Genomic DNA, 23,196 nt, shown 5'->3' on the forward strand with positions numbered 1-23,196 from the left:
GAACAAGAAGTCACAAGAAGCGAGGTCAGGTGAGTAGGGTGGGTGGGAAAGAACAGTGATCGAGTGTTTGACCAAAAACTCACGAGTTCTGAGGGCTGGAGAGTTGTCGTGATGAAAAAACCAGTAATCACTCTCGTAAAATGATCTCGAAATCTCGTAACATGATCCAACTGATATCCCCACACACTTCAGCAAGCTCTCTGATGGTCAGACATCGATTTGCCCGAACCAGGGTGTTGATTTTGTCTACATGTGAGTCGTCAGTTGATGTGGAAGGACATCCAAAACGCTGATCGTCTTCAATCGATTGACGACCATCTTTAAAACATCCATGCCACTTAAAACATGTCACACACTTCATAGCAATGTTGCCGTAAGCCATCTTGAGCATACCAAAAGTTTCGCTCGCAGATTTTCCAAGTTTAACACAAAATTTCACAGCAACTCTTTGCTCGTTCAAGTCACTCATTCTAAAATCCGCCAACGAAAAAAACACACTTCACAAACAACCGTGCAGCTAAGCAACCAATAATGATATTTGCAATCAAAAAACTGCGTTGTAATCAGCTGATCTGTACGAACATGGCGACGCTTAGCGGATTTGAGTGGAACCAACTGGACCCAGCAATTCAAACAGTCTACGTATTTCTTGAACAGACTTCATACATAACAATGACACACAGTCTACTAAAAACATTTTGGGTTTGTTCGAGATTATTCGAACAACCAAATCAATCAATTTTACTTACAATATCTTAAAAAATTGTTTAATTAAAAAAAAAGCAAATCATATTTTTATTTGATTTTTTAGCACTCTGACAATTAACAGTTGAACAGAATTTCAGGTTTCCATTCAATTTTACGGAAGATTGTTTGTAACATGCGGAAAGATACATTTTTCCCCATCTAAAATGGGAAATTACTAATTCTCTTAAAAATAATGAACAAATGACTGTGATGAATGAAAATTTCTATCACCAAAGCAATACTAATGACAGAATGCATGAACTTTGGTCATTCCTTTACTCATGATGACACTAATTATTTCAGTTTATCTCTCATCAGCTACACAAGATACTACACTACATTCTATCATGTTTAATTCCATGAGTTACCTTATACGGAAAGTATCTTCTGAACCATCAAACATCAATATCTGGTCTCCCTAAAAATAGTGCTACAATTCTACAATTATAATTCCTATTTAAGATTTGTTTTAAACCATCCACAATCAATTAAACTATAGGATTCCATTTTGCTTTCTTTACTTTTTACTTTCTTTTTTAATTCAATTTTAAAGTTAATTCAATTTTCAATTTATATAAAAAATAAAAACTGACCTGGCGATGTGCTTCAGCCGCTTGACGAGCCTCATTATATATATCATTATGCAAACGATCCAACATCCTTGCCTCTTCACTGGTAAAACGTTCTTTAGCAGTTCGACCATCCTGCAAGGTTGGATATTCCATTTCTTGACCGACAGGATATACTCCTGGTAAAATAAAAAAAATTTTTAATAAATAAATCTTTTTTCTGATCGGTATAAAATATATACATCATGTCACAAATGTATATATTATGACAAATCATGGATAAAAAAAAAAGAAGAAAACTGCTTCAGCATTTATTTAGTTGGAACTATGATGTAGGGATAAGATATGGGATGCGTCTCAAAAACCCTCTCCCATGTAAATGTCAATCACACCTTCACAAAGTGTAGCTATGGCTTGCTATCATGGTGCATCCTGTTCTCACAGACATAGCTCTGGCGACTGAGTGGCCATCAGTATAAATGGCCCCCCCCTTCTATAAAGTGCCAACAGCCTTTGATGAGCAGGTAGAAGGAAGAGCACTATTGTTCTGGGGGTGTGAAATTGTCCCCAAAGGCAGATGAATCACCAGATCAACGGCACTGGAATACAGAAGACAATGTAATGCAGTGGAAAACCACAGCATTAAAGATCCTTAAGGATTTCAGATATCTTTAATCCTTGTTGATCATGGAGTGGGATGGACCTTTTTGTAAAAGACTCTGGAGCTAAAACTTCCCCTCATTCAGATCTCCAGGAGGGGAATAAAAGGTTTCATGCTTATGTAGAAGTAAGATGAAGAACACAGAAAGGGTAACTGTGCAGGGAGGGCTGGACAAATGAAAAAGAAAACAAAAATATGATAAGAATACAAACATGGAATGTACTGACACTACTGCAAAAAGGTAAGATTGAAACCACAACACAAGAAATGATTAGAAATAAATCAGATGTACTTGGAATGAGTTAAGTAAGATGGGGAGGAAATGGAGAAATGTCAAGTAGGGACTTCCACTTGTACATTCGGTTGTTGAAAGAAGTGGTAGGAATGGAGTTGGTGTATTAATTATAAAGAGAATAGTAGGTAAGGTAATTAGGGTGGAATATGTTGATGATCACCTGATGATGATAAGGATAGAAGACCTTGTAATAATGCAAGTATATATGCCAACATCACAATATACTGAAGAAGAGGTTGAGAAGTATTATGGAAAGCTCAAAAATACACTAGAGAGAAAGGAAAAACGTATTTGTACTGATGGGATACTGGAATACTATGGTTGGTGGACAAGAAGGCAAGATAATAGAAAAATATGGTTTAAATAATAGAAACAAAAGAAAAGAGGGATTAGTTGAGTTCTGCATGGAAAATAATATGGTAGTGGGAAACACGATAATTGAAAACCATAAAAGGCGACATACATGGGTGTCGAGATTGGATGGAGAGAGGTACCAAATTGATTGCTCATACAACAAACGTTGTATGCTCATACAACAAAGATATAAGAACTGTATGAAAAATGCAAAAGCTTACCAGGTGCAGATATAAACTCTGATCAAAACTTAATAGTAGTAGAATCAATTTGAAGATCAAGAAAATAAAGGTTGGTCAGAACCGAAGTACATATGATTTGGAAAAATTAAGAGTCAAAGAGATGCAAAATAGCGAACTGGAAATAACAAGAATGGGATGGGAGCCAAATAATGTGAATGATCATTGGTTAAATATTAAAAACAGTATAAAAAAAGCAGCTGAGGAATTCATAGGAATTAAGAACAGAGATAGAGTACGGAAGGAGTGGGTCTGTGAAGAAATGAATGAAAGGAGAAAATGGAAAAGTTGAAACAGGAAAGTGTACTTGTATTATACTCGGCCTGAAAACACCAACTCCGCATATAAAATCAAAGTATTACTTACTATCATAATGTATGCGGTAATAACTATCATATTTATAAACTTGTAATTAATTCTTTTATAACCTTTATTTGTACTAAATTATTAAATGCAAAGAAACATTCAATATGTTTTATGGCTTACGTTTGAATCAGTTACACAGTTGTTAGGTGTGAATATCATGTATTCAATGAAGAACTACAACAAAAAATAACATTTACGGATAGACAAAAACAACATGAAATGGGCAACCTACTGAAACAGTCAATCATCATTATCTGATAACAACGTTGAAATAATATGAACAAGATATTTGCATAACCTTAAAAAATCAGTGCAAAACTATTCTGTAGAGTAAAACGTTCCAAAAAATAATTGTTTTTTTTTTTTTTTAAATAACAATGCTTTATGTAAAATTTATCAACAGTACAACATTAACAGATCTGAATTTTTTACGTATATTCTCGATAAGTTCTGTTTCATATTTTGACACGAATACGTCGGCATAACATTCAAATATATATGGGTGCTGAACCTTCATTCATCATTATGAAAACGGTTATTTGTTTAGACATTATGTTTAGATATGTAACATGGATTTACAGTGCTTTAAATAAATTATATGAAATTCATCCACATTTTTCCAGATTCATGTGGACTTACCTAAACAAAACATTTCCTCAGCAACGAGTCATATGAGAAGGTTGATAGCCTGTCCTCCATCATCTACAGATCCTGCTCTGTTGATCCTTATTTGAGGAGTTGCACAAATACATAAACATTTTCTGTTTAATATGAAATCTGAACTATTTAAAAGAACACAGGTTATTAAAACTGTTCTGTCACACCACATTCTCTGTAATATGTAGAAGAATTTGAATGTTGCCTTCATGCCTGCAGAGCAACTAAAAGGAATGTATATATCTACTGATTGGTTAAGATTCTTGGAGAGTTCTTTTCATTCTGATGTAAAATTCACGTATCTTTGTCACGCTTTTTTCTCTAACTAGATGGGTTTGAAACATCGCTGTTACTATATGGCCCAAATATTAATAAAATACTAATGACTACAGTCGCATTACATATTTCACAGGAATTTAAAGTTTAATAAAAATTATTTTTATCGTAAATAAACCTAAATTTACATTTTAATTTTAAAATTATAAATACCATCACGAAACAAAGTTGAAACAGGTATTGTAGGCGGATCAGTTTGTTTACATTTACCGCCTTTCCCACGTTTACGTTTACTTTTGGGTTTTTGATTGGTTTCTCCCTCTACATCTTCATTTTCTTTATTAATTTCTCCATTGACAACTTCACCGATCTTTTTTAATGATTTTTCATTAATAGCCAATGTCGATATTTTATCGGCAACATCTTCTTCCTCTTCACCAGGAACATCAGCAGAAGCTTCACCAGCACCTTCAGAAAAAACAAAAATAATTTTTTTTGAGTAATACCAATGAAATTTATCTATTTGTAATTGATTTTGCAGTGAAATTATAGAAATAATTTGGAAAAAAGGCACATGTACAATTTTCTTTTGTTATAAGCAAAATTGGATGTCATTAAAAAATGGTAAAAATAATGTAAATTGTATTAAAAAGATGCAACCACGAAATACATTTTATTCAACTTATAACCAACTAGTATGCTGTGTAAAAAATATATATCAAAAATAATATAAGCATACTTAAATATAACATTTTTGTATTTTTCATTTTATATGTAGTCATATCTCTTTTTTACAAACCAGCACCTTGGTATAGGATCAATCTCCATGATCCTAATGTTCTGGTGGATCTCGTCTTTGCTTTGTTCATCAGTACTATTTCCACCATGATTTCTTAAAAATAAATTAATTTGCGAATGTAGTAATTACTTTTAGTAACATTCTACAACCCATGGTACATTAGGTCTTAAGATGCTCTTGTACTCTGGTGTTTTTTTTAATTTTTTTCAATTTATTGGGTAAAAATCTCTTTATAATCTTGATGTAAAAAACTACTTTTCTGAAATAGATATAGCTGAAGAAAGAAAAATATATATAGTAATTTTTTAGCAGGGAGGTGAATATTAAATAAATATTTTCGGTAATTTGTGGTCTCTAAAAATAAAACTTCAACTTTTGTAAGAAATATTTTTAGCTGAAATATCCCGGTAAAAATTTTAAATTTTATTTCAGCCAAAACATCCCCGTCCTTTATTTCAATTTTTGAAAAAATTTAATACATACTTTCTCCCTGAAGGTAGTACCTGACTACAAAGTTTTAAGAAAATTGGTCTATGGGGTTTCAGTTTTAACACTAAATACAAACTAGCACGCATACGGCAAACATCCATCTGACAAAATTACATTATTTGGACGGCGACGCACTGGAATAATATTTTTTTGCATATTATTTATGAATGATTTAAATTAATTTTCTTATTAAAATATTTTCTAAAATGTCTCCAAGCACAAAACTTGTTAGTTTTGTGAAAAAATCTAAAAAAAATTGTTTTTAGATTTTTTAGGTAATTATTCCCGTTATAGCTAAACCCAAGATTGTAAAAAAATGAAGGCATTTGAAATGTGAAGTTAAAGAATTTTATAAATTAGGTTGGCAGATAGAATTTGAAATGAAGCTCATTATTTTAAGTTTTAATCTTTTATTAACATTGCTAATTGTGCGGACAGAATTTCCATTAATAATAATAACAATATTTTTGTAACCCATAAAGCTAAATTTCCGGGCACTTATTTGATGATAAATTCTCTCTCAACTGTATTGTGTTGTTTAACTCTAGAATCACAACGCTATAAAAAAAATTTACACCAATTGCAACATATAATCTCTCAGACTACTCTGTAGGTAACGGATATTAAATTCAATAATATATTTACAAACTTAAAATGAATTCTAATTATAATTTTATTGTTTGGTGTAGTCAACACATTACATCGCTCGGTGTTCCATACAGATATGCTTTCTGCATACGAAATGAGTCATTCCTTTGCGTTTTTGAAGGGCAATAAGCACAGATTTTTCATGATGAAGATCATAGAATTTGTTCTACATTAAAGTCGCTAGGTCCAGCAATTTAATCGATGTGACGTTTTCGATAAATTCGGTATATTTTGTATCTCCTGGATGAATTGGCCTGTCGGTTCAATTACGATTTCTTTAGTGAAATCTTTTCTTGATTTGGGTTTTCTACCACTTTTAATTTGGTGGACATATATTACATAGGAATTAACCAAAACGCTATTTATCATTCCATAAAATACACAAAAAGGCCGTTTTCTAGTTTTTCTGGAGCAACAAATTGCACCCGACACCTTGTCATGTGTATCAACACAGCACTCTTTCTGTCATTATAAAATTCAACAATGTCAGGTTTTCCACTGCTATTGATGTCCCTGTTTTCATGAGCAGTTGATAATAAAATAACATTTTGTTGTCTTTTGATCGATAAGAAACAACTGTTATTGTTCCATTACAACAAAACACTGACGTTCCCAATCTCTTATTTTCAACATTTCAATTCGGATATGGTTCATTATTTTTCAATGTGACCACGGTTACTAATTCGTTTCAAGCATTTTGGTTACCAAGGGGATGGATGTGAATCTGCTGTTATCATAAGTAATATTTCTATTGCTACCATTTACAGGTTGTGTTAGTTCTTTGACAAAATATATAGCAGCGCAGGTAGGTTTTAAGTGTACATACCTTTCCCAAGATAAGGTATGGCATCGATAAGGGATTTTGTTTCAACATCACAAAGCCTGACTATCCTAATACCATATTTATTTGGCTTGACGGCAAATAAATTTTAATGGACAACAACCTCTAAAGCCAAGCGATAGCTCATCAACTGTTAAGTACATTACGGGTGCATAATTACTTTTACATAAAATAATAAATTCATCCCATATTTCTGTTATATTGGTGAATTTATCATTCCATTCTCTTTCTTCCCTTGTATCTTTTAAATCAAAACGTAAACAGCTCAATAAACCTATTTTTTCTCATAACTGAAATATAGCGTGAATAACTAGAGGATGCATCAAACAACTCTTCACTGTTTAAATGATTGTCTTTGTGAGCTGCTGTAAGGACTAATAACCAAATAAGTGCTTTATTTTGATTATATTTATTTTTATAGTGGTATCCTTTATTTTATATGTAGCAGATTTTATTAAAATTGCTTCACGAGTGAATTTTGTGATTTTTTTTGTAACATCAAATTCGTTATAAAATAATAAAAATTCTTCTAATGGTGTTTCTTTTTGTGCTGCTTCGATGACCGGTTTACGGGTGAAGTGAATGATATTTCTTGCAGCTGTTCTTGTTCGCACATTTTCTTTACCTGTTGATCTAAATTGTTCTTTAACATCATCCTTGTCGGACTCCCTTTCTTATGTTCTTCAATTATTACTGTTGTTGTTTGGTTCCTGCACATGTTAGCAATAGTTCTTCTATCTTTGTATTTGAACCCTAATTTATTTTAAAATGCTGAACATTTTATTCCAGTCTACGTGATCGAATGCCTTTTCTAGGTCTATGAATGCCAAGTATGTTGGTTTGTTTTTCTTTAATCTTCCTTCTACTATTAATCTGAGGCCTAAAATTGCTTCCCTTGTCCCTATACTTTTCCTGAAACCAAATCTGTCTTCTCCTAACACTTCCTCCACTCTCCTCTCAATTCTTCTGTATAGAATTCTAGTTAAGATTTTTGATGCATGACTAGTTAAACTAATTGTTCTGTATTCTTCACATTTATCTGCCCCTGCTTTCTTTGGTATCATTACTATAACACTTTTTTTGAAGTCTGACGGAAATTCCCCTTTTTCATAAATATTACACACCAGTTTGTATAATCTATCAATCGCTTCCTCACCTGCACTGCGCAGTAATTCTACAGGTATTCCGTCTATTCCAGGAGCCTTTCTGGGATTTAAATCTTTTAATGCTCTCTTAAATTCAGATCTCAGTACTGTTTCTCCCCTTTCATCCTCTTCGACTTTTCTGCTCCATATAACTCTTCAATATATTCCACCCACCTATCGACTTTGCCTTTCGTATTATAAACCGGTGTACCATCCAAACACATTATTAGATTTTAATTTATGTACCCCAAAATTTCCCTTTTATGTTCATATCTCTTTCCAGTTTTCTTTAATCCACTCTTCTTTCGCTAGTTTGCACTTCCTGTTTATAGTATTTCTTAATTGTCGACAGTTCCTTTTACTTTATTCATCATTGCATTCATATATTTTCTACGTTCATCCATCATCTGCAATATATTGTCTGAAATCCAAGGTTTCCGACAAATTCTCTTTGTTCCGCCTAAGTTTGCTTCTGCTGATTTAAGAATTTCCTTTTTAACATTCTACTATTCTTCTTCAACATTTTCTACCTTATCTTTTTTACTCAGACCTCTTGCGATGTCCTCCTCAAAAGTCTTCTTTACCCCCTTTTCCTCAAGCTTCTCTAAATTCCACAGATTCATCTGACACCTTTTCTTCAGGTTTTTAAACCCCAATCTACATTTCGTTATCACTAAATTATGGTTGCTATCAATGTCTGCTCCAGAGTATGCTTTGCAGCCGACGAGTTGATTTCTAAATCTTTGTTTAACCATGATAAAATCTATCTGATAACTTGCAGTATCATGATTTTTAAAGTAGGTGTTGGCAATTACTAAATTATATTTCTTGCACAACTCTATAAGTCGGTTCCCCTCTTTCATTCCTTTTGCCCAGCCCATATTCAAAGCTAAGTTATTATTCTAAAATCACCTGACCAAAAGTTGTTTTCCTCTTCCCACTGAACGTCTCTAATTCCTACTTCATCTACATTTATCCTATCCATTTCAATCTTTAAATTTTCTAACCTACCAACCTTTTTTAGACTTCTAACATTCCATGACCAACTCGGAATGTTATTTTTTTAATTTTCTGGTGACCCCTTCCTTAGTAGTCCCCACCCGGAGTTCCAAACGGGGAACTAATTTACCTCCAGAATATTTTATCAAGGAAGGTGCCTCCATCTTTATTATATGAAAATGCAGAGAGCTACATTTTCTTGGAAAAAAAAGCAGCTGTCGTTTTCCATTGCTTTCAGCTGTGCAGTACTCAAGAGGATTGAGTGATGTTGATATGGCCGTTAAAGTCGTCCTAACCTACACCCTTAACAACTACTGAAAGAGCTGCTGCCCTCTTTCAAGAATCATTCTTAGTCTGGCTCTCAACAGATACCTGTCTGATACGGTTGCACCTTCGGTCCAGCTACTCTGTATCACTGAGCACTCAAGCCCTCTAACCATCGGCAAGGTCTCATGATTCATAGAGGGAGCTTTCTTATTTTAGTCTTTATTAGAAAGTAGGTAATTCTTTGCAATTACTTCCCTAACCTTAATTTTTCCCATATTGCAATACGTTATGTTATATTAGAGGTCAACATTAAGAGAAAACAAGAGAAAAAATTTGCCAGAGTGTTCGTAGATAACATGAATGAGCAGTTGAAGATAAAGAAAATGGCAATGTCCGTGTTCGGTTATGAGGTAACAAGAGATGCTGTAATCTCTCTGAGATGCTATTTCTCTCTGTAATCATCTCTATACAGACAATAGTCTGTGTAGTGATGGAGTCATGTTCTGATGTGAATCCTTTTCTTTGTGCCGGTTGTGAATATGATATAACTAGTTTCATTATTTTGTCTGAAGATGAAGAGAAACTGGAAAAGGTTTTGGTCGGTCACAATGTGTTGCCTTGTTCTATAACTTGTCCAGATAGTGGGGCGCTCTATGACTTTGGACAAAAATAAAGGTGGCTTTCGATATTACAATCGGGTAGGAAAAACCAATAGAAACAAGAAGAAGATCGGGGTTCGGTTAACCCACAAAGCTGGTCTGGTAGTTAACTCGTCATCACAAATCAGCTGATTTCAAAGTCAAGAGTTCTAAGGTTCAAATCCTACTAAAGGCAATTACTTTTATATGGATTTGAGAACTAGATCGTTGATACCAGTGTTCTTTGGTGTTGGGTTTTAATTAACCACACAGGTCAGGAAAGGTCAACCGGAGACTGTACAAGACTATACTTCATTTACATTCATATATAACATCCACAGAAGTAATACCTTACAGTCTTTCCAAAAGCTTAACAGAAAAAAAGAGAAATTAGGTTAGGTTTCTGACTACACAGAATGATTAACTGCTCAAAATTACAGAGGATTTTTTTAACAGATAGATTAGTAGATAATTCTGGGCATTGCCCTTTTCGTTACCTTTAACTACTCATTCACGTTATCTATGAACGTTCTGGCAATTTTTTTCTTTTGTTTTCTCTTCATGTTGACCTCTAATAAAATGTACTGCAATAATGGAAAAATTGAGGTTGGAGAAATAATTGCTCTTAGATTTAGAAAAAAAAATTTACTTATGTAGATTTGTTACTTTTAAGTTATGTATATTTTTATATATAGATTAATATGTTATACAATAATTGTGATATTAGATTTTTAATATTACTATTATTATATGATATATTAATAATTACTAACATACATATATAATAACGTAATGTAATAAAAGCTGTGCAAGGTATTCTGTGACTTGACTGGTGAAGCCGTGAAAATCACATGGCAATACTTTACTGGCTTTGTTCTAAGAATTTTTTTTTTGCATAATATTTTAAGGTTAAAAACATCATTTCATCAATTGGGTTAAATCAGATTCACAATGATTTCTGAATATTTTGATTATTTCCACAACTGTATTTTAAATATTGTATAAGTCATATAAAAATCCAATGGTATATAAGAAATAAAGGTCTGTCTGTAAAAGTAAAGTGACAAAGTTATGCAGCCCTTTAGCAGCTTTTTTTTAAAAATTACTAACAGGAAAGATGACTGTGATATTTCAAATCTAAGATTAAAAGTGATCAACTGTGATTTAATCTAAGATTAAAAGTAACGTTCACAAATAGTCACAGATATCATTTATAAAAAAATTTACGTCAATAAAAATGATTTGTCTTTTTCTTGATGTAATTCAGATAATAAATGATTTGTTAGATGAGGTAGATATTTTTGGCCGAAGAAGTTTTAAATATAATAAGAATAACAACCATAGTTTTAGAAATAAATAACAATGATTTTCACAAATATGTAAGATATGAATTAGTATTATCTCTGATATTGTATGTTTAGTAGGTAAACCCATCTTCTCTTCAGTTTAGAAAATGGATTTGATATTAAATAGTTTTTTTCTGGGGGGGGCAAAAAACACCTGTGCGTTATCATCGCCCAGAATTTTTTTTTCATAAAAAAATAAAATAAAACTAATCTAAAAGATGAATAAAATTTACAACCCACAGATAAAATCTAAAATAAAACCAAAAGTGAATAGAATTTAACAAACTCCGAGATGGGTGTAAAGGGCCCATTCTCGGATAACAAAAAGACTAAAAATAAAACTGAAAATCACAAAAGATCTAACATAAAATTTAAAACTAGGTTAAGAACTAAAATAACAAAATTAAATACAGTTTAAAACGAATATAAATTATATAATAAAAATTTGAAACTAAGTGAAAAACAAAAGTTAAAAAAGTGAAATAAGACTCAAAACTAATAATATCACAGTCTTTAAAATATAAAAGCTAAAATAATAAAAAAAATTAAACTATATAAAATTTAACAAATTCCGATAGGGAGTGTAAAAGGCTCCCAACGTGGATAACAAAATCAAAAACACAGAACAAAAAAAATTAGAATTGAAAGTAAAAAAAAAAAATATATATTAAAACCTCTTCTAGCATAAAAAATATACACGACAATATTAATTTTTTTGCAGTAACCCAGTACTACGCAAAAATTGAAACATCCGGTTTAAAATTTCATTATCATTGTACAAGACATCACAGATGTTTCTGGGTAGATTAAATTTACAATGCAACACCGCATAACATATGCAATCTATGAGTATGGAGAAGCTGCATCATGTGTATAGGGGTGCGTGTCCTCCTGACATCAGGTACTCGTGTGTGACCCTCGTATGTCCTATCCGCAATCTGTAGAGGACTACTTCCTCGCTTCGAATGAGGAATAGTCGATATTAAATAGTAATTGTGTACAGTTAGCAAATATGAAAAAAAAAGTTTTTGGCTATTCTTCATGAAGTATAGTCACACTCCAATAACAATGGTCAACATTGTATCAGTAATACAGACCAAATTATAATCTTTATTATCCATTTTGCTTGTAATTTAAATAACAATTAAAAAAGTCCCAGCATATCACATTTTTATGTTACACTATCAACAACTGTCAGAATTAAGTGAGTTGTCTTCTCAGTGTTTTATTAATAGTATTGTTCCTTTTTTATATGCTTTGATATTGATGGATTGACTAAACTAGGAATAGACCAGAGACCTGAAGAACGGTACCTTTTTATCAATGAATCAAAAAAAAGGAACCTTTTTATTGGTTATAGGGAAATTTTATTCTACTTTTACAAAGCAATTTTACTCCACAATGAAAACAAGAAGCTACCTATACCACTTGATTATTCAGTTTAGCAAAAGAAATGTATGATATTTTTGTTGAAATTCTAATTACAATTAAATACAAACATTTAATTTGCAACTTTTGTGGGAATTTGAATATCATAACTACATTAAGCCCTAAAAAGTTCTATACTTTAGCGAAAAATCATTATTATTATGCCCTTATGTTTTCACTAAACCTTTGTTATTTTGCCCTTTTTTTACTTTGATCTCTTTTTTTCTTTTGATCTCATTTACATGAGATGGACATGTTGTACTAATAAATATCACTTACAATACCTAATTATCATATCGATAATATTGTAAACATATCAATAGTATTGTAAAACACTAGTAAAAATTCAAATAACAACACGAAGATTGTTTACCCGTATAAAAAATTACTAAAGTTAGGTTATAGTAAATAACTGTTATCTGTTATTTACATATGGACACAAACAGTTGAAAATAAAAATATGACTGAAAACTACATGAGAATAAAGTGAAGTAATGAAAACATACAAGAAAACTATAAACAACACAAAGAAATAATAAAATTAACACAAACGCAACTTATGGAACGATCAAAACATCGAAAACAAATGCATGATAACAGCTGTTCAGAACAATATGAACAAAGACGTAGAGAACCCATATGCTACTAGCACTTCACCATTAAATTTGGGTAAAAATGGAACTAGACTCGCACAGCCTCCAGTAATCCATCAAAAAACGGAATAAAACAGGTCAAAAATCATGATGGCAAATTATTTTGTCAAAGTCACTTTTTGGCTGAAAAGTGGACAACAAATTATTTTAAGGGTTAATGAGCCTTGAAGGTGGGTTCAAAAAATATTGCTGGTAGTTTACTTTCCCAGCAGTAGCAGAGTATATTGTTACAGCTAGGAAAGTGTACAGATTGGTTAAAAAAAGTCTTTTTATGAAGTTTGTGGCTTGAGAAATTAAAAAAAAAACTTTCAACAACAAAAATATATTTAAATAAACTACAAATAATCTGTAAAAGAAAATGTTTTATTCCAATGTTCAAAAGTCAAAAAATTTATTTTTGTCAAATATAGTTTATGCATATCCATGTTGACCCGTAATTGGTGTTATAACTTTAGACCCCATAACCAATTTTCTTCAAACTTTATGAGCTGATACGATCTTCACTGGCATACAATGTATTTGATATTTGCAAAAAACTGAAAAAAGGGATGGGGTGTTTTGGCCAAAATAAAATTTTAAATCTTTATTGAAATACTTAGCAAAAAATAATTCTTGCAAAAGTTGAAGTTTTTCTTATAGAGATCACAAATTGCCAGAAATGTTTATTTAATATTCACTACTCTATTCAAAAAATTAATTTATAAAATTTTCTTTTTCTTAATAGGCCTTCAAACCAACGTAAACATTTTTTGTCCATCCCACTCCAATGGTTTGTGATAATAAATTTTTTTTTTTAATTATTAAAAATGTCATATTTTAGAAAAAGATTTAAATGTTTATTCAATTCCATGAAACGAAAAAAATTCCTAGCCAAAAAATACTTTTAAAAATGAATTGCATAACTTGACCGGTATACCCAAGAAAATGGTGTTTGTTTTCAGGAGCATTTTCCTAATTCTTTACCTGCAGATATTTACTCTCAACAGATTTCTTATCTGCATGAAAACCAAACTTTTAATGTACAACTTACATTCTGCATCCCTTATGATGTTACTGTAAAAAATTCAGTTTCTTATTATATTATAATTTGTTACTTAATAATTAAGTAATAACCCTCGGTTCTATCTCATTTAAAACAGTTACTTTAATTCACATATAAAAAAAATTTCACTAAGTTACCAAACACTTTTAAATTAAGATGCGCTGGAATAATTTAGCAAAAAAATAATTCTTACAAAAGTTTAAGTTATTTCATCAAGATCATAAATTACAAAAAATGTTTATTTAATATTCACTCCCCTAGCCAAATTTTTTTTTTTTTGGCTATTCTCATCTACATTTAGCCAAAAATTAATTTAAAGATAATGTTAACATTATATGAAGCACTACTTGCAAATGTTACACATTAACTAAGTGACATATATATAAATTCACAATGCAAACAGCAAATCACTTTGTAACAGTTACTTAGAATCGAGTAAAACTTAACATTAAAACCGAATAAAATTTGTAACTTCTAGTTTCATAGTATTTCGACGAAAATATTTCATACGACTAACAAATACAGGTAAATTTTCATTAATTATTAAAAAATAATAATAAATTCAAAGTAATCATTACCAAATAAATATACTTCTATAAAACAAAGCATGGTCATCGTCAACAAGTTCCAAAATACATACCGGCCTTCTTTTTCTTCTTCTTTCTTTTTTTCTTTTTTGAAGCTTCTGAAGCACCATTTTCAACTTCTGGATCTTCTACATCGTCGTTAATTGTGACTTCATCTACTAATTTTTCGGCTGGTTTACCCACTTCATCCACAACTGCTGCCATTTTTCCAGTCGAAGCACTATTATGCGGTACACTATCGGGTACTATCGATAAATGAAATTTAGTAACAACCATCACAATATATCGATATGTAGAATAAAAAATTACAGTGCATGTAATTACTGCTTAGTGTATCCAACATATAATTAATCAAAATAACATATGATAAAATTCAAACAAATATTCCTTAAGGTATGAACATTACCTGCTCGTACACGATCAATGTAATAAAAGATTTTTATCAATTTTCAAATCATGGAATCGTTAAATTACTTAACTTCACTAATAATTTATAACATTATAAATAATTTCAATACTAAAAATTATCGGTAAAATGTTGAAATACAATTAGACATTCCGAAAAGAAAGTTTACATCGAATATTATTTATATTTTTATTATCACAGCTGACATAAATAATGGGTTTAATAACAGTATGTAGTTGGTAGATTCAGATCGAGGATACCGGTGTTCTTTGGGGGTTGGATTTTAATTAATCACACATCTCGGATTGTACAAGACTACATTTTATTTACATTCATACATATCATCCTCTGAAGTAATACTTTACGGTGGTTCCCGAGGCTAAACAGAAAAAGGGGTGGTAGATTCAAAAAGAAGTTTATTAATTGGAATTCTGCATAAACTAACTTATCCACGTATTTATATTTATAAATAATTAATAAAGACTACTAGTATATTTTATAAAAAATAATCATTTTTTTAAAATATAACAATATCTACCTCAATCAAATCTGTCGACAGAATGAATTCATATTATCGGCACAATACTTCCAAAAACGGGCTATGCTTTAATAAAATACCGAAATATTTCAACGACCTTCCCGCCAATCTATTTAAAATATAATTAGGAAACAATATTTTTAAACAATTATTACAATTTTTGCTACGATTTACCGATCATATAGTAATTCTAGCCGAGAGTAAAAAGGATTTAGAAGAACCAATGAATGGCATGGATGAAGTCCTACGCAAGAACTATCGCATGAAAATAAACAAGAACAAAACAAAAGTAATGAAATGTAGTAGAAATAACAAAGATGGACCACTGAATGTGAAAATAGGAGGAGAAAAGATTATGGAGGTAGAAGAATTTTGTCATTTGGGAAGTAGAATCACTAAAGATGGACGAAGCAGGAGCGATATAAAATGCCGAATAGCACAAGCGAAACGAGCCTTCAGTCAGAAATATAATTTGTTTACATCAAAAATTAATTTAAACGTCAGGAAAGGACTTTTGAAAGTATGTTTGGAGCGTAACTTTATATGGAAGTGAAACTTGGACAATCGGAGTAATTGAGAAGAAAAGATTAGAAGCTTTTGAAATGCGGTGCTATAGGAGAATGTTAAAAATCAAATGGATGGATAAAGCGGCAAATAGATGAAGAAAGAAGCGTTTGCAAATGTATAGCTAAACGAAGAGACAGACTTATAGGCCACATATTAAGGCATCCTGGAATAGTCGCTTTAATATTGGAAGGACAGGTAGAAGGAAAAAATTGTGTAGGCAGGCCACGTTTGGAATATGTAAAACAAATTGTTAGGGATGTAGGATGTAGAGGGTATACTGAAATGAAACGACTAGCACTAGATAGGGAATCTTGGAGAGCTGCATCAAACCAGTCAAATGACTGAAGACAAAAAAAAATTACAATTTCATATTTTACTAATTAAAAAAATGATAAAGTTTAAATGTAATTCTACTACAAAGTAATACAAAAAATGAACATACAAGAAATATTAAAAATTTCATTGAAGTAAAAAATTTTCAAAAAAATCCTGAATTTTCTGTATTTTGTCAATGTGTACAAAATTACATGATTAAATAATTTTAAATAAGGCCTTCTGAGTTATTTAGTATTTTCATGTATTTTTACTTTAAATAATTAATAATGGGCATTAATCGCATTTATTTTTTTAATAAATATGTTGATTTTGTGATGTCATTCTTATCAAGGTTTTACTGTGGTTTCCCTTTATTCATCCAGGAAAATGGCAAACAGTTCCTTTTTCTTAAATGAATGAAGTCATTACATCAAACAATACTGGTTTACACATTAAAAAAAATTTCAGATTTTACAAAAACATGAACTAAATTTATTTTTTATTCTGTATCAAAACCAAATTATTCTTTTCTATAATCTTAAGATTTTCTGAGATGACATTCAGAGATTACAGAAAAATTTTAATTGTGATTTCAATGTTTTATAAGTTGTTACTCTTCAAGTACTTCTTTGCAATAAAAAATACAATTTCAAAAGTGACAAAAATAAAAAAAATGTACCTTTTTAAAGAAATTGTTTTATTTACCAAAAAGTGAACACCGGTATTAGTCATTCGGTCTATCTGCCTTATATATTTGCCTATTCTATTTGTATATCCTGATAGGATCTTTCTTCTTTTTCATCACTAAGAGCATCCAAATTTTGGAGAGAAAAAGTTGAAACAAGAGAATGTAAAACATTTACAAAATTTTTGTGGTTCACTAAGTTTCTTTATTGGCTAAACACTATTTTCAGTTGTTTTCTCTTGAAAATTTTGAAATACATCCTTTAATGAGTTCTGTGCTTGCTAGTTTCTTAAAATTCAATTTGCTATCAAACAGATGGTCAAGTATTAATTTTTTTATATCGGGCCATAAAATCATTACTTAATGCAAAAAAAACCTTTAATGATCTGATAAAATTATCACTTTATGATCAGTCTTCAACTAAGTAATGTTGATTGGTAGAAGCTTAATTGTCCCATTAACACAAGAAACAGTAGTACTTTCAAAGCCAAATAACTGTCAGCTGATCACAGATTTACCAAAGTTTCACCAAAATTAATAGATTTCAAAGTAAGTGACATACTTTTCTTCATTACTTTAGCATCAAGTACTGCTTCATGGATGGGTTTATAAATCAAGATGTGTATTTACATGTTTTAAAAATCTAAATTATTATAAACAGTTAACGATATGCCAATAGAAAAACTAACATTTTTCAGCAGAGTCAAGACAAAAGCATACAGCAAAATCAGTTGTGAATTGGTTCAAAGATCAGAAATTTAACATTTTATTAGATTGACAACTACAAACCTTTAGTCTTATAGAAAATTTGTGGTCCCATTAAAAAAAAACTATTGCTCATGTGGATTAATTAACATTATTTGTAAAATAATCAGTGTGGAATGGGATTCTATAAGCAAGAATTCGTAATTAAAATTAGTCAATGCAAATCTATGAAGTTATTAAAGCTAAGAACATATTAATAACTTTCCTTCAAAGTCCTTGTACTTGGGGTTGTAGAAGTTTCATACAGAAAAAAGATTGTTTTGACATGGAACATTTGGTGAAATTTAATTTTTTTATGTTTAAATGTTGAAAAGTTGTTTAAAGGTTACCGTAATTTGTTAACATTACAATATAATGTTTTTGCATATAAAAAAAAATTATGTAATAATTATCATCAAAGACATAGTTGTGTACATTTATAACATGTTTTAACAAAATAGTGTAAAAAGAAATGTATAATCAATATTAGTAAAACTTTAAATTCTTTTAAATTATTATAGGACGGTTCCATTTTAGTGGAATTATTATTATTATTATGCTTTTACGGCCAACATGGGACCACTTAAGTCAATTTTAGTTGGATCTTTTCTGAGAAAAGCGTGTTATTTTACTCTTTCGAGCTGCCCAGTATTTCTTCATCCGTTCAGATCTTGCTTTCTTTTCTTCATCCGTAAACACCCTCTTCGTTGTATTTTGTCGTTTGTCTGTCTTTTGTTTAAATCTAATGTTTTTGTCTTAAGCTTTGTAATTTTTCCAGTTTTATTCTGTAGGTCGGTCAGGGAAATTCCCAATTCTTTCATATCTTCTCTAATTTCTTTGATCCATCCTACTTCTAGTTTTTGGAACCGGAGCTTTTCAACGATATTTCTTGACAGTCTTGTTTCCGGTGTCCTTATGAGATGACCAAAGAAAGGATTCTTTTTTTCCGAATAGTATCAGTAACAGGCTCTATTTCTCGATACACCACCTCATTTGGCACAATCCACCATCGGCCTTCTTTTTGGTGTTTTTTATTGATACATGTTCTGACAATTCTCCTCTTTATTTTCAGAATATTATCAATTCAGTTTTTCTGTGTTTTTTTGAAAAGGGTCTAGCTTCCGTAGGTGACTTCTGGCTGAACTACAGTTTTATAATGTTTAAGTTCCCCTAGATATTTAAATTGTTTTACTATTTTAATTTTCTGATTGTTTACCGTAATGCGCTCTATTACCAGAGGATCTATGGCCATCGGTTCAGTTTTTTCGAAAGAGATATGAAGCCCTATCTTTTGTGCTAGGTTTTGATTTGTGTTTTGGCTTCTTGAATATTATTTGCTAAAAGAGCGAGGTCATCTACAAATCCCAGGCGATTTAGTGTGATGGAGTTTTTCTTAGTACCCATTTTTATATTTTGGGGATTTATTTCATACCATTTTCTCATGAAAATTCGAGAATACAGTTAAAAAAGAGTGAGAGGCTGTCTCCTTGCCTCAATCCAGTTTTTATGGAGAAGCGCCGAGAGGGTTCACCTCTGAATTTCACTCTGGACTGGGTATCGGTTAAAGTTAATTTTATCATGTTTACGAGTTTAGGGTGAAGGCCCAGGTTTCTCAGAATATTCAGCATGGATGGTCGGTGTATACAAATCATAGGCCCTTTTAAAGTCGACGAAGGTGATTATTAGTTGTTTTTTCATCTTTTGTATAAGTCCATCATAAATTTAATGGAATATTATTAAAAAAAAGTTTCATTATCAAAAACTTTAGATTACAGATTTTAAATTGGCACAAAATAATGAAAAATATTTTTTTTTATTTATTAACACCATTCGCTCTAAAAGAGCAATTGAAAAACAAATATTTTGATGTAAAAAAAATTATTGGGCTACAACAGCCTTAACTAAAATGTAAGCCATGGTAACCATTTTGAAAGCAAACTTCAAAAGTGGTCTAATTAAAAATCCATTACAAATCAGTTCCATTACAAATTTAATTAAACACAATTAATTTGAAATTGTTTCAGTCAATTTTATAGATTGAGTTTTCAATTGTTTATATTCCTAGCTATATAGTTATACTGTATATAAAAAAATAAAGTATTTCAATAAGATAAAATGTTGCATGTCAGGTTGTTTTGTGACCAGCTCTAATAAAAAACAGAATTTCAGCACTGAAAAATTCCAGAAGGATGTATGGTTTGTTTTCAATATTTTCGGCTGGATAGATTGATTCCGATGAATTTGGCTTGATTTCTTTAGTTAGGGCAGCATTAATACTATTTAATTTTCATCAAAATCAATTAAGGGAGCATGCAGCTTTATCATGGGTCCGGCATCACAAAATTTTACTCAAAGGGTAGGGGGAAGGTTTTTTTCACATACTTTAATGCCCTTTAAGTAGTTACGATACTTTCTGATTGTGTTTGTTCTTATTCAAGACTATAAAGATGTGGTCATAAAAATACTAACACCTGTTCAACACTATCTTTGAGGAAGGAGTGTTTCTGAACATCTGGAGGGAGGCTGTAGACATCCCTCTTGCTAAGCTCAATGGTGCCTTTACTTTGGCAGAGAACTACTGTCCAATTGCTTTAACATGCACCCTTTGCAAGGTGATGAAGAAGATAATAACAGACTGAAATGGCATCTAGAAAGTATTAAATACGGGTTCAGAAAAAAAGATCTACCAAGGATCACCTACCTAGTATTTATACAGATGGATGTGTGCGTGAAGCATTTGCCTCTAAGAAGTATCTCCTTAGAAATTGAACCTTAGAAATTGAAAAGACCTGAGATGGTTTGGAAATAGAGGATAATCGTTATCTTACTACAGAACAGTGTTAACAGGAATATGATGAACTTTGTGGTTAATTTTCTGAGCAAATGAACGATCTGTGTTAGGGCTAATGGGGTACATTCAAAAGTTTTTAAAATTAAAAATCCCTCAAAGTCTAAAACTAAAAAGTTCCTCAAGGATCTGTGCTAAGTGTGATGCTCTTCTTGATGGCTATTATCAGGTAGCAGATGTGATTACTCTGCTAGTGAAAAAAAGTATCTTCGCTGATGATATCACTATCACCTGTAGAGACATGAAAATTAGAACTACTAGGGAAACAATGGAGAATTTGCTGACCTAAGTGCAAAGATGGAATACAATGTAATGATTTCAAATTGTCAGTAACTAAGTCAAAATTTATTGATTATTCTAAATAGCTAGACGAACATAAGAACATGGTAAAATTAAACTTAGGTGAAAATAAGATAAGGGAAATAAATGAGATTAAACTTATACGTGTAACTGTTAATCAAAAGCTGACTTTCTTGAATCAGATTAAGTTCACTAAGGCTGGATGTCTAAGGAGAATTAACAATTGTTAATTAACAATTAACAATTTTAAACTCATATCATCTTGCAACTGGACTGCTGACAAACACATCATTCTGAACACACATAGAACCATTGTTTTGTCGAAGCTGGAATACGGTTCTATCCTGTATGACTGTGCAAGACAAAAAATTAAGGGCTTACTAGATTACTTGCATTCAAATATCCATAGGGGCATTTACCACTTCCCCTACATCAAGTTTACTAACGGACTTGATTCCCATTAAATTACAGGAGGAAATACCAGGCTATCAAGTAGTAACGTTCTGGTTGCCACATCCCCCCCCCCCAAACTTTCCTAGCCCTGATGGGCTTTAACAGGAGTCGTCTATCGCCCTCTGACGTTTTATATCCCATAGTAATAAGCCTGGCCTCGTTGGGATGCCATTGATGCAAATGCCCCATCGGTGATTCATTAACTCAGCTTTTGCCTTCACTGTACGCCTCGTCCGGACATCTTGAATGTTGTACATCGTATCCCTCCGAACTAGCTAACCAAGCTCGCGGAAGCGTGAACCTCACGCCTAGTTCTACTTATTATGAGCCAGTTTCATGAATGTCTCATAATTCGAGGCAATAAACACAATATACCACAAAAAATGTTGATAGCAACAATAAAATTTAGTCCAATTCCCTTAATGGACTCAACTTTAGTTCAAACCCCAGACTCAGCAAGTACATGATCAGCAGGTCAGACCTCTTCAACTGCTCAAGGCAGATGACCAAGCCCAATTGCAATTTACAACTTGAGAGGAAGAAATCCTTACCACAGCCTTTCAATCTCAGACTGCTTCACTATCTCCAGGAACTATGCCTGTCTTGTTTTGAGGATTCTCAGAAAGGAAATAGAATGTACCACTCCTTGGTTGTGCACATCTCTAAAGATTGAATTTACCATCTGTAAGATGTAAATGGAACCCGCACACTACCAATCTGCTAGGGACCAATTTAGCAAAGAAATATCAGTACACACATCTACACAGACGGCAACTCAGTCTCGACCAATGAATGTAACTCTACAATAATACTTCTGACAACAAGGTAATATATAAGCTTAGTGCCTATTCCTCTGTGTTCTTTTGTGAGACCTACACAATGTACTCTGCCTTGAGATCCTTCCTGAACTGACTCTATGAGTGTACTTGAGCTGCAGACAATCTGAACCCATTGTTCAAATAATCTGTGATATCCTCTCAAGAATAAACGACAGTGGTATCATATGGGTCCTGGGTTATTGTGGCATCCTTGAAAACAAATGGGCTGATGAGGCTGCCAAGAGAGCAGCAACAAATCGCCTCCAGTTAGAATCAACATGCGAGAGCAACTTCATGAAGACAGTCTGTGTCAAACTACGTACTCAGTCAAATAAGTTCTGGCTGCTAAATCCGCCCACTGCCTTATATGGCATCCAGGAGAACGTGTTCAAGAAACCTTCTATCCCAAACAAGTCATCCTAACACTGCTGAGGACTGGACACACAAAGCTAACCCACACACATCTATTTGGCTCT

The 23,196-nt window shown here is 31.8% G+C and overlaps 1 protein-coding gene across 2 annotated transcripts in view; it reads right to left on the bottom strand.

Annotated features, from left to right (window-relative positions):
- LOC142332716 (methionine aminopeptidase 2-like) overlaps positions 1 to 23,196 on the bottom strand; it is a 54,217-nt gene that overhangs the window by 24,733 nt on the left and 6,288 nt on the right. For both annotated transcript variants that reach the window (XM_075379303.1, XM_075379302.1), the window contains exons 2-4: positions 15,100 to 15,291; positions 4,378 to 4,632; positions 1,341 to 1,495 (exon numbers count right to left, since the gene is read on the bottom strand). In XM_075379303.1, coding sequence (XP_075235418.1) covers positions 1,341 to 1,495; positions 4,378 to 4,632; positions 15,100 to 15,250 — 561 coding nt within the window. In that variant the 5' untranslated portion in view covers positions 15,251 to 15,291. The remainder of the gene's footprint in view (positions 1 to 1,340; positions 1,496 to 4,377; positions 4,633 to 15,099; positions 15,292 to 23,196) is intronic.

Source organism: Lycorma delicatula, chromosome 12 (genome assembly GCF_047948215.1).
Source record: "Lycorma delicatula isolate Av1 chromosome 12, ASM4794821v1, whole genome shotgun sequence".
Lineage (NCBI taxonomy): Eukaryota > Metazoa > Arthropoda > Insecta > Hemiptera > Fulgoridae > Lycorma > Lycorma delicatula.